The sequence below is a fragment of the Rhinatrema bivittatum genome, chromosome 4 (genome assembly GCF_901001135.1).
Source record: "Rhinatrema bivittatum chromosome 4, aRhiBiv1.1, whole genome shotgun sequence".
NCBI lineage: Eukaryota > Metazoa > Chordata > Amphibia > Gymnophiona > Rhinatrematidae > Rhinatrema > Rhinatrema bivittatum.
The window spans coordinates 85,018,193-85,030,378 of NC_042618.1; the positions used below are offsets into that span (position 1 = coordinate 85,018,193).

The 12,186-nt window shown below is 46.3% G+C and overlaps 1 protein-coding gene across 1 annotated transcript in view; it reads right to left on the reverse strand.

Annotated features, from left to right (window-relative positions):
- FCF1 (FCF1 rRNA-processing protein) overlaps positions 1 to 12,186 on the reverse strand; it is a 75,832-nt gene that overhangs the window by 50,448 nt on the left and 13,198 nt on the right. The window contains exons 2-3 of the mRNA XM_029598431.1: positions 11,104 to 11,171; positions 10,923 to 10,994 (exon numbers count right to left, since the gene is read on the reverse strand). Of these exons, the coding sequence (XP_029454291.1) occupies positions 10,923 to 10,994; positions 11,104 to 11,171 (140 nt within the window). The remainder of the gene's footprint in view (positions 1 to 10,922; positions 10,995 to 11,103; positions 11,172 to 12,186) is intronic.

Consider the following 12,186-nt stretch of genomic DNA (forward strand, 5'->3'; position numbering starts at 1 on the left):
CCGTAATGGAGAAGGTTTTCATGGGTAATGATTCAGATGGACTGAATCAAATCACGGTGAACCTAGAAGATGTGGTAGGCCTGATTGACAAACTGAAGAGTAGTAAATCACCTGGACCGGATGGTATACACCCCAGAGTTCTGAAGGAACTAAAAAATGAAATTTCAGACCTATTAGTAAAAATTTGTAACTTATCATTAAAATCATCCATTGTACCTGAAGACTGGAGGATAGCAAATGTAACCCCAATATTTAAAAAGGGCTCCAGGGGCGATCTGGGAAACTACAGACCGGTTAGCCTGACTTCAGTGCCAGGAAAAATAGTGGAAAGTGTTATAAACATCAAAATCACAGAACATATAGAAAGACATGGTTTAATGGAACAAAGTCAGCATGGCTTTACCCAGGGCAAGTCTTGCCTCACAGATCTGCTTCACTTTTTTGAAGGAGTTAATAAACATGTGGATAAAGGTGAACCGGTAGATATAGTATACTTGGATTTTCAGAAGGCGTTTGACAAAGTTCCTCATGAGAGGCTTCTAGGAAAAGTAAAAAGTCATGGGATAGGTGGCGATGTCCTTTCGTGGATTGCAAACTGGCTAAAAGACAGGAAACAGAGAGTAGGATTAAATGGGCAATTTTCTCAGTGGAAGGGAGTGGACAGTGGAGTACCTCAGGGTTCTGTGTTGGGACCCTTACTGTTCAATATATTTATAAATGATCTGGAAAGAAATACGACGAGTGAGATAATCAAATTTGCAGATGACACAAAATTGTGCAGAGTAGTTAAATCACAAGCAGATTGTGATAAATTGCAGGAAGACCTTGTGAGACTGGAAAATTGGGCATCCAAATGGCAGATGAAATTTGATGTGGATAAGTGCAAGGTGATGCATATAGGGAAAAATAACCCATGCTATAATTACACGATGTTGGGTTCCATATTAGGTGCTACAACCCAAGAGAGAGATCTAGGTGTCATAGTGGATAACACATTGAAATCGTCGGTTCAGTGTGCTGCGGCAGTCAAAAAAGCAAACAGAATGTTGGGAATTATTAGAAAAGGAATGATGAATAAAACGGAAAATGTCATAATGCCTCTGTATCGCTCCATGGTGAGACCGCACCTTGAATACTGTGTACAATTCTGGTCGCCGCATCTCAAAAAAGATATAATTGCGATGGAGAAGGTACAGAGAAGGGCTACCAAAATGATAAGGGGAATGGAACAACTCCCCTATGAGGAAAGACTAAAGAGGTTAGGACTTTTCAGCTTGGAGAAGAGACGACTGAGGGGGGATATGATAGAGGTGTTTAAAATCATGAGAGGTCTAGAACGGGTAGATGTGAATCGGTTATTTACTCTTTCGGATAGTAGAAAGACTAGGGGGCACTCCATGAAGTTAGCATGGGGCACATTTAAAACTAATCGGAGAAAGTTCTTTTTTACTCAACGCACAATTAAACTCTGGAATTTGTTGCCAGAGAATGTGGTTAGTGCAGTTAGTATAGCTGTGTTTAAAAAAGGATTGGATAAGTTCTTGGAGGAGAAGTCCATTACCTGCTATTAAGTTCACTTAGAGAATAGCCACTGCCATTAGTAATGGTTACATGGAATAGACTTAGTTTTTGGGTACTTGCCAGGTTCTTATGGCCTGGATTGGCCACTGTTGGAAACAGGATGCTGGGCTTGATGGACCCTTGGTCTGACCCAGTATGGCATTTTCTTATGTTCTTATGTTCGTCCGCGATGCCGTCGCATCGACCCTGGTGTCATGTCTTCAGCTACCTTGGTGACTTGTCTAGTGCCAGCCTTCGTCTCTGATGCCGTCTGCATCAGCCTTGGTGTCAAGTCCTCGTCCACGATGCCGTTGCATCGATCCTGCTGTCATGTCTTCGTGTCAAGGCCCGTCTGCCCTCGACCTCAGGCCAGGCCTGCTGCTCCATGCCGATCCAAGCGGCAGGTCTGAAAGGGCTCGGAAAGGTCGGAGGACCATTCAACTTCCAACATCATCTGTTGTTGGCCTTGGGAGCTTGCAGGCCTGGCGGAGGGTAAAATCGTCAGCCATACTGGAACATGCCGTCAACCCTCGGTTCGGTCCTGGATCCGTCTGGGGTCGGGCTGAGGCCCAAGGGCACACTAAAACAACCCGAATGTAACAGAATGCAAGGCCTTAAGAGGCCGTTCTGACTGTCTACGCAGCAGAATGCAAGGCCTTTCAAGGCCGCCTTTCGCAACGCAACACAACACACAAAAGTTATTTCTCATAATAACCCTTAGCCCATTACCGTACCCCTCCAAAATAAGAGGGAGCTTCCAATATCAAGTATTGTCATTATAACTAATCCTAAAACATCTGAAGGTTCCAAAAATATCAATTGTACAAAGACTCGTCCATCAATACATTGCAAATAGTATAAAATAAAATATAAGACCAACTTGCTATCAACCCTAAGAATCAATCATAATGGGAAGTCTGATCCTTTTTCCATTGAATATATTGTGACCATATCTTCTCAAATTTGGAAATCTTGTGATTCCTAGATGCAGTAATCATGTAAACCTATATTTATTTAAAGGTTTTTATATACCGATAACCATTTGTACATCCTATCGGTTTACATGGAATAGTGTAGTTAAAAGATAATGAGTAACAGTTACATGGAACAATTGGTTGCATAATATTGTAAGATATGGTACATAACTATAAGCAAAGTAGTAACTATAAACATAGTGCTAATTAAACGTGGATGATATATATGCAATCAATACACCTAGAGAATGCTGCCATTGAAGGTCCTTCAGGAGTTTTCCATATTTTTTATATACTGACATTTGATCTGAGATACCTACAGTACCTGAATGTAAACCGATGTGATATTTCCTTATCCCCAGAGGGCTTACAGTCTAAGTTTGTACCTGAGGCAATGGAGGGTAAAGTGACTTGCCCAAGGTCACAAGGAGCGACAGCGGGACTCAAACCCTGCTCTCCTGGTTCGTAGCCCACTGCTCTAACCACTAGGTAATGGTTGTAATAATGTTTGTGTGTGCTGATTACCATACCCTGAGGGAATGTTTAACAAAGCATGTTTGGGAGACGTTAAGTTTAACCCTACTACTTTTCCCAAGAAAAGAATAAAAATTGCCCCAAAATACTGAAATAATGGGACACAACCACTACATATGGTAGAACAGACCTGAATTCCCACAACCTCTCCAACAATTACCATTTACATTTAGAAAAACCTTGTGTAGTTTTCAGGTGTGAGATACTAGTGCAAGAGAACCTTATAACTATTTTCAAGTACAGATGAGGAAATGAAGCATTTGCTAGTGTGCAAGAATGAAAGGTCCCACTCATCTTCTATTATTTCCATACCAATATCTCTCTCCCATTCAATTATATGAGCTGGGTTCTTGGACAAATCGTCATTCAATAAATTATATATTTTCGGAATGATGCCCTTTATGGAATCCGCTAAGTTACAATATCTTCAAATATAGTCTTGCCTTTATCAGATAATCTCTAATTTGCCTTGCATTAAGAAATGCCTTGTCTGGGAGTACAAAAAATAGTTATTGGCCTTTGGGTACAATTTATCTCCCAATTTTTCAAAACCTTTGACCTCTTTACCATCCCACAAATGCTCCATCGAGTGTAATCCATTATCGCACCCGGTCTGGTATTGTATCCTCTCAAGACCAGGAAAAAAAAAAAAAAAAAATCAACATTATGATGTAGTTCAGAGCTTTAAAAGTAATGTCTCTGTCCCACCAACTGATCATGTCAACGGTCCTTAGTTGCAGAGAAAATGAGATAGTGAGTGGAATTATTGTTAAAGGTCTCCAATCATTTCAAATAAGAGCATATCTCCCACCATGGTTTGTTCAACTTTACCCTCAACTTAATATCTTTCTTTCTATGTCTATCTACCGGGGCTCTCATCTGTGAAGCAATGTTTGCAGCCCCCAAACCTCCTCTCATTTTTGGCTGAAATATTACTTTTCGTGCAAGCCTAGGTGGTCTCTTTTTATCAAATAAAGTCAAAACTTTTCCTCTGCCATATTTTCAGCATATCATTAGGTATCAAGATAGGCAATGTCTGGAACAGATAATGCGGGCAAGCATCCAAAGCATGGTAGCTCAATCCATTCCCACTTCTCCAAATCATTAACAATATTTTTAATCAAGAGGGTATAATTACAATCAAACAGGTCACTCCACTTTGTCCCTGTATGAATACCCAAATATTTTATATTCCCCTTAGCCCATTTAAAGAAGAAATTACCACATATCTGAATTTCCTTTCCTCTAATAAGAGCGGGTGAATCCCAACAAGTGGGTTATGCATCTCTGCCAGCAGATGGAGACTGAGCAAAAGCTGACATCATGGTTATATGGTCCCACCCCATCAGCTCGCTTGCATTCTCTGGAAAAGCCAAAGTGTGGACAAAAGTGATTATACTTGAACATTATCATCAACAGTCAACCATTCATATTTCTCAACCAACAGGAAGAGCAAGTTTGCTTACTATAAACGGTGTTTTCCGTAGATAGATGAATTAGCCATGCTGTCTGGATACGTCCTCCGTGCCACTAGGTGGCGGAGCTCTCTAAGATCACCAAAGTCTTTTAGTGAGGTGTTCCTTCTTGTATCTTCCCGCATTTCCCTGAGACTCCTCAGTCCGTATCAAAGCAAGACGATATGCAATGCCAGAACTGTCCGGAGAGGCGGGCGGGTAACATGGCTAATTCATCTATCATCTATGGAAAACACAGTTTACGGTAAGCAAACTTGCTCTTTTCCCATAGATAAGCAGCATGAATTAGCCATGCTGTCTGGGAGTCTTCAGCTGAAGTTTTGAGCACAGTTCTTAAATAATGTGTCCATGATGTAGTGAGGTAAGCGCTTAATACAGTAGAATAGAGATTGACAGTTCTTATGAGCCTGCTTGATGTGCTGTAGAGGTGCTCTTTTCGAGAAAAGTTTGCCCCATGTATGCGTCATCCGCAGCTTGTATATCCAAAACAGTAGTGGGATGTGAACATGTGCAGTGATGACCATGTGGCTGCCTTACAATTGTCCAGGAGAGGCACATCGTGCAGGTGAGCAATTGAAGCAGCCATCGCACGGACCTGATGCGCCTTGGGTGTGGCGGTTAGGGTCTCTGAACGTTTTTGGTAGCAGAACTGTATGCAGTTGGAGATCCATGACGATAGTGTTTTCTTGGATACGGGAAGTCCTGGTGCATTAGGGTCGAAGGAGAGGAAGAGCTGTGAGGCTCTGTTAGCAGAATGAGTGCGCTTTTTATAACAGGCTAACGTCCATTTACAGTCTAATAAGTGTAGTTTTTGTTCATTGTCGTTTGCGTGAGGTTTTGGGTGGAAAGTGGGTAAGGTGATGGTCTAGTTTATGTGGAAAGCTGAAACTACCTTGGGTAAGAAGTTAGGATGCGTATGCAGTGTAACTTTGTTGTGGTAAAATTCAAGATAAGGTGGGTAGTGAACTAAGGCTTGTAGTTCACTGATGCGCCTTGCAGAAGTGAGGGCGACTAAGAATAGTACTTTCCAGGAAAGGTACCTAAGTGCCCAATGGTTCGAAAGGGGTAGCATGTGTTGTTCCAACACTATGTTGATGTCCCACCGCACTGGTGGTTTTTTCGTTGGGGGTCGTAAACGTAGGACACATTTCATGAACCTGGAGATGAGGGAACGACAAGATATAGGCTCTCCGTTGAGGGGAGCATGGTAAGCCGCTATGGCGCTGATATGTACTCTAAATGAGACAGTGGCGAGGCCCTCCCTGTAGAGTAGGTGGAGGTAATTCAGGAGGCGCTCTTGGTGGACAGGTGAGCAGATCTGTACCCTCAGCCGAACACCAGGAAGCGTAATGTGACCATTTTCGTTGGTAACTGTTTGAAGGGCATCCTTGTGAGGCGAATTTTGGAAGATGCATTGGCTGACCAGCTTCGGGGCCAGAGTTGTCTCCTGGCAGCCACCGCAGATGACATGCCTCTGGCCACAGTACGCACCAGATCGGAAGCAGTGTCCGTAAGGAATGATACTGCTGGTTCCATGACTTCTCCATGTGCTCCTGGTCTGAGATAAGCAGGCACATGTCACTATGGTGCAGCAGGCGGCTATTTGTAGGGATATAGCGGCTACATCAAGAGACTGTTTAAGGATGGATTCCAGGCGCCGGTCATGTGCATCTTTGAGCACTGCTCCTCCCTCCACAGGGATAGTAGTGCGCTTCGAGACCGCGCAGACCATGGCATCAACTTTTGAGCATGTCAGGAGGTCTTTGGCCGCCGGGTCCAGGGGGTACATGGCTGCCATAGCTCATCCCCCTTTGAATGAGGACTCTGGAGTACTCCATTCCAGGTCAATTAGCTGCTGGACGGCTTGTAACAGAGGGAAATGGCGAGAGGTCTGGCGGAGGCCCTCTAGCAGGGGATTCGGCTTAGGCTCCCCCGAAGCACCTGGGCCCGGGATAGCGAGCTCCTTAAGACTGAGTGACCAGGTCAGGGAGCTCGTCCTTGGTGAAGAAGCGTCTCATGGTTTGGTGAGGCTCTGTCCCCGGGGGAAGTTCCCCCTCTTCTAGGGGCTCTGCTTCCTCTTCAGAGTAGTCAGTGTCCCCATAGGTGGGGCTTCTGGGCGGTGGAAACCTTTGTCTAGGCCTCGAGGGGCCTGGGGCATACAGTTCTTCTGGCGGCAAATGTGGCTGATCAGCCAGAGGTTTCATTTGCATGTGAACAAAGATATGTAGCCCTTTGAAGAATTCCACCCATGAGATAGACGCTGGATCCAAGCCAAGCGGCGCTGAGTCCCTGGGGGTCCCCATCTGCAGGGGTGTCCCGCTGGGATTTGCTAGGTCCGGGGTACCCACCGAGGAGCTATTACTCGGCCCTGGGTGGGACTAGCCCTGGGCTGGATATCCCAGGGTTTCCTCGCACTGAGCGCACAGGGCGTTGGCCTCCTCGCTTTGTGCGGCTCTGATATGGCATGCTGGGCAGAGGCCTTGAGCCTTTATCTCTGTTTCCTGTGGTGCCATGGTTATCGGCGCGTAACCCCTTATGCGCTCCGGCGCGTCTAAGATACGAGTGTGGCTTGTGCGCGCAGTTGTGCACCCAAGTCGTGGTTATGCGCTCAGCCCGGTAGGCGCGCGTATAACTTATGCGCGTGTAACTTTATGCGCAAATGTAATTTGTGCGCCTAGCTAGACTTGTGTGCTCGGGACGAGCCAACGAACGGAGCGGCGAATAGGGCCAAGATGGCGACGGTGATCACGCGGGCAATATGGCAACCACCTTGGTGGATCTCCACGTGGGTAGACACTTGAAACTAACCGGACCCTGGCCCTGCTAGGGCGGATCAACCCAGCAGCACTGGTCCCAGCCGGCGACCTGTGCGGCTCCTCGAACCTCGGAGTCAACGCTGAGGACCTCTACCTTACCTTGTCTTCGGTGCTTCCCGGTTTCGTTCCAGGCAGTGTCTGGCTGCGGGGGGAGAGGCAAATACGTTCACCGCCGCGCTCGAGGATGCACCCGCTGCCTCTCAGCCGCGCCCGGGATCGGGGGCTAGGTCATCGCCGCGATTCGGCCATCGGACTGAGGCTTACCTCCGAGGGACTACGGAAATCACCTCGGGAAATCTCAACTGGGGGAGGGACCCGAGGGTATCACCGCAGGAGAGCGGGGCTCGTCTTCAGAGGTAGGTTTTCTTCAAATTTTGGGTTTTCTACTTTGATTTGGTTCTAACGCTGTGAGAGCGTGCAGATAGTCCCTAACTGCTATGAGACGGAAAATACTGAAGAGCTGCACTTCCTGCAGGGATATATGTACTAGGGGCTGACGTCAGATTGAAATCTGATCTGTCTCCAACTGTTTTCAGGAGTACACTATACCCATTGGTCCTGAGTCCATCTGCTACACGCTAGGAAATTTAAAATTTAAATAAAATTAGCAACCTAACAAATTATAAAACAACAAGCCGTTAAGCCCGTCACAACGGGCTACATTACATTTTTGTTTTCGGTCCATTTTCGAAAACAGCACCCTCCTACACTTTTTCTCCCTCATTCCCCCTTCCCCTCAGTCACTCACCCCCTTCCTACCCCTCAGTCTTACTCACTCTCTGTCTCCCACTGGCTCCTTCCCCTCACTCTCACCTCCCTCCCCTTCCCTCAGTCACTCCCACCTCTCTCCCCTTCCCTCAGTCACTCCCCACCCTGTCTCAATCCCATCCCCTGTCCCTCAGCCCTCCTCCACTCCCTTTTTCTCTGCTCCACAACTTCTTACCCTTCCACTTACTCACATCCCTGTCTCTCACCTCTCCCTCATCCTCACTCTTCCCCACCCCCTCCCTCCCCCTCACTCAGTCCCTCCCCCTCACTCAGTCCCTCTCTCCCTCCCACTCAGTCCCTCCCTCCCACTCAGTCCCTCTCCCTCCCCCTCCCCCAGTCCCTCCCTCCCTCTCTCTCTCTCTCCTCCCTCCCTCGCTACTGGTCGCCGCTGCCGCCCGACGCCGCCATCGCCGCTGCCGCCCCGACGCCGCCATCGCCGCTGCCGCCCGACGCTGCCATCGCCGCTGCCGCCCGCCATGTTTTGTTTTTTTTTACGCTGGCTAAGACCAACGTCCTTGCCCGCACATGCGCAGTAGAGCTGTGCTCTACTGTGCATTTGCGGGCCGTCGGTCATGGCCCATTTATAAGGTAGATCATATAAATAGTAAAATAACCAAAATTGTTCAAAAATATCAACTTATCCACAATTTATATAATTTGGTATGTAGGTACAGAGAGAGAACCAGAACAGTGAGAGGACTGGGGCTCGAGTTCTAATTTCATAAGAACATAAGAAAGTGCCATACTGGATCAGACCAAGGGTCCATCAAGCCCAGTACCCTCTTTCCGTTGTTTCACTGGACTCCACTTGGTCCTTGTACATTTGAACAGTGCTTGCAGTTTGTTTTCCATTCATCATCTTGTAGATGTCTACCATGTTCCCAAGTTGAAAAGCCCTATGTGTTTTAGCCTTTCTTCGTATGAGCAACGCCCCAATCCTCTCAGCATTCTGCTTGCCCTTCTCTGTACCTTCGCCACATCCTATTTGAGATTTGGTGATCAGAATTGTATGCAGTACTCCAGGTATGGTTACACCACAGGTATGACACCTTTCCAAATTATTCCTAATATTTTGGTTGGCATTTTTGGTCACTGCTGTACACTGCACCAATGACTTCAGTGTGTGCTCACAGTAATTCCAAGATGCCTATTTTGGACATCATTCTAGAAAGCTGCTACCTTCTTCTTATGTAATTTGGATAGGACAGAGCATAACATAGAAACATAGAAATGACGGCAGAAGAAGACCAAATGGCCCATCCAGTCTGCCCAGCAAGCTTCCCTCATTTCTTCTCCCATACTTATCTGTTTCTCTTAGCTCTTGGTTCTAATTCCCTTCCACCCCCCGCCATTAATGTAGAGAGCGGTGATGGAGCTGCATCCAAGTGAAATATCTAGCTTGATTAGTTAGAGGTAGTAGGGGTAGTAACCGCCGCAATAAGCAAGCTACACCCATGCTTATTTGTTTTTACCCAGATTATGTTATACAGCCCTTATTGGTTGTTTATCTTCTCCCCTGCCGTTGAAGCAGGGAGCTATGCTGGATATGCGTGAGGTATCAGTTTTTTTCTTCTCCCCTGCCGTTGAAGCAGAGAGCTATGCTGGATATGCATCGAAAGTGAAGTATCAGGCACATTTGGTTTGGGATAGTAACCGCCGTAACAAGCCAGCTACTCCCCGCTTTGTGAGTGTGAATCCTTTTTTCTTCTCCCCTGCCGTTGAAGTTATGCTGGATATGCGTGAAGTATCAGTTTTTCTTTTCCCCTGCCGTTGAAGCAGAGAGCTATGCTGGAAATTCGTGATGTATCAGTCTTTCTCCCATGCCTTTGAAGCAGAGAGCCATGCTGGATATGCGTCGAGAGTGAAGTATCAGGTACATTTGGTTTGGGGTAGTAACCGCCGTAACAAGCCAGCTACTCCCCGCTTTGTGAGTGCGAACCCTTTTTTCTTCTCCCCTGCCGTTTAAGCAGAGAGCTCTGCTGGATGTGTGAAGTAACAGTTTTTCTTTTCCCCTGCTGTTGAAGCAGAGAACTATGCTGGATATGCATTGAAAGTGAAGTATAAGAATGGAGTGATCAAGCTAGTTGAAAGGCATCAGGAATAGAGGAAGGTGGAGGTAGTAATTTGGATATTTGGTTTGGGGTAGTAACCGCCGTAACAAGCCAGCTACTCCCGTCTTTGTGAGTGCAAATCCTTTTTTCCACATTTCCTCTTGCTGTTGAAGCTTAGAGTGATGTTGGAGTCACAGTAACCATGTGTATGTTTATTGAATAAGGGTATTGTCTCCAGGCAGTAGCCATCATTCTGGCGAGTCACCCACTCTTCATTGGCGGCCTCTTGACTTTATGGATCCACAGTGTTTATCCCACGCCCCTTTGAAGTCCTTCACGGTTCTGGTCTTCACCACTTCCCCCGGAAGGGCATTCCAGGCATCCACCACCCTCTCCGTGAAGAAATACTTCCTGACATTGGTTCTGAATCTTCCTCCCTGGAGCTTCAAATCATGACCCCTGGTTCTGCTGATTTTTTTCTTATGGTAAAGGTTTGTTGTTGCCTTTGGATCATTAAAACCTTTCAAGTATCTGAAAGTCTGTATCATATCACCTCTGCTCCTCCTTTCCTCCAGGGTGTACATATTTAGATTCTTCAATCTCTCCTCGTAACATACCAAAGACTAACTCCTCTGCTCCTTAATGCAGCCTCTTCCTTCCTCCCTCTGGGATGCCCTTCTGGCAGTGGCAGCTATAGTCTAGGCTATAGTGGTCATGGGGCAGCTATAGTTGTGAGTCTCTTACATCTCTCTCTCCTTTATGGTGCTTGGATCCTTCTCTTTTTTCTGGTTCGTTTTAATTCGTTCCTTCTCTTTACTAAAAATAGAAAAAAAAAAAACCACCCTCAAAATGATATCAGCAGATAAGACAAGTAACGAAAAGGCATAAGCAGTGCAGCTCTGTGTAAATAAACAATTAAACTTACATACGCTGGTCTCGAAGACTGATCATGCGCTTCATGGTCGCATATTTCTTGGTTTTCTTCTGTTTTCCCTACAAAACACCCCAAACAGAAATGGTTGTGCATGCAGGCAGCAAGAAGTATCACAGTTCCGTTCTGTAACAGAGCAATACATGGGCAGAAGCCCTCAGGATGCGGAGTCTTTGTGGCTCTACAGAGGGGATGAGGGAAGGGCAGTGTCACTCCATCTGTGGGAATGGGAAATGAGTGTCTGACAATCTGAAGGCAACGAAGCAATGTAAAGAAATTGGTTCTTACCTACTAATTTTCATTCCTGTAATACCAAGGATCAGTCCAGACCGCTGGGTTATGCCTCCCTTCCAGCAGATGGAGTCAGAGAAAAAAGCCAAAGGTACCCCCTGATAACCCAGTGTGCTACCTGCGATCCTTCAGTATAATCATTATCAAAGCAGAATGAAGTAAATTTAAACAACCAATGACTAGATCAAGAGAACGCCACTGAACAATAACCTATGAAAACTACGTACATGAACCGAGTACGGATTAGAATGCTTCTTCATAGTTTTTAAAACACTGCAGGAAGAGAAAACAATGGTGCAGACTCTCCGGAACACTATACCCCCCTGGGCGGGCGTCTGGACTGATCCTTGGTACTACAGGAACGAAAATTAGCAGGTAAGAACCAATTTTCCTTTCCCAGTATGTACCAGGATCAGTCCAGACCGCTGGGATGTACCCAAGCTGCCCTAAATGGGGTGGGACCCGGAGAGTCCCACTCGAAGCACACTGCTGCCAAAAGAATTGACATCCGGAGCCGGACATCCAAACGGTAATGCCTAGCAAACGTGTGCAAGGATTTCCAAGTGGCTGCCCTGCAAATTTCTTGAGGCGACACACATTGGCTCTCTGTCCAAGGTGCCGCTTGAGATCTGATCAAATGAGCTTCAAGACCATCTGGCACTTGCCAGCCTTGACATGTATGCCGAAGCAATGGTGTCTTTCAACCATCGGGCAATAGTAGCCTTGGAAGCCTTACATTCCTTCGTAGGACCGCTCCATAAGACAAAAAGATGGTCTGACAAACGA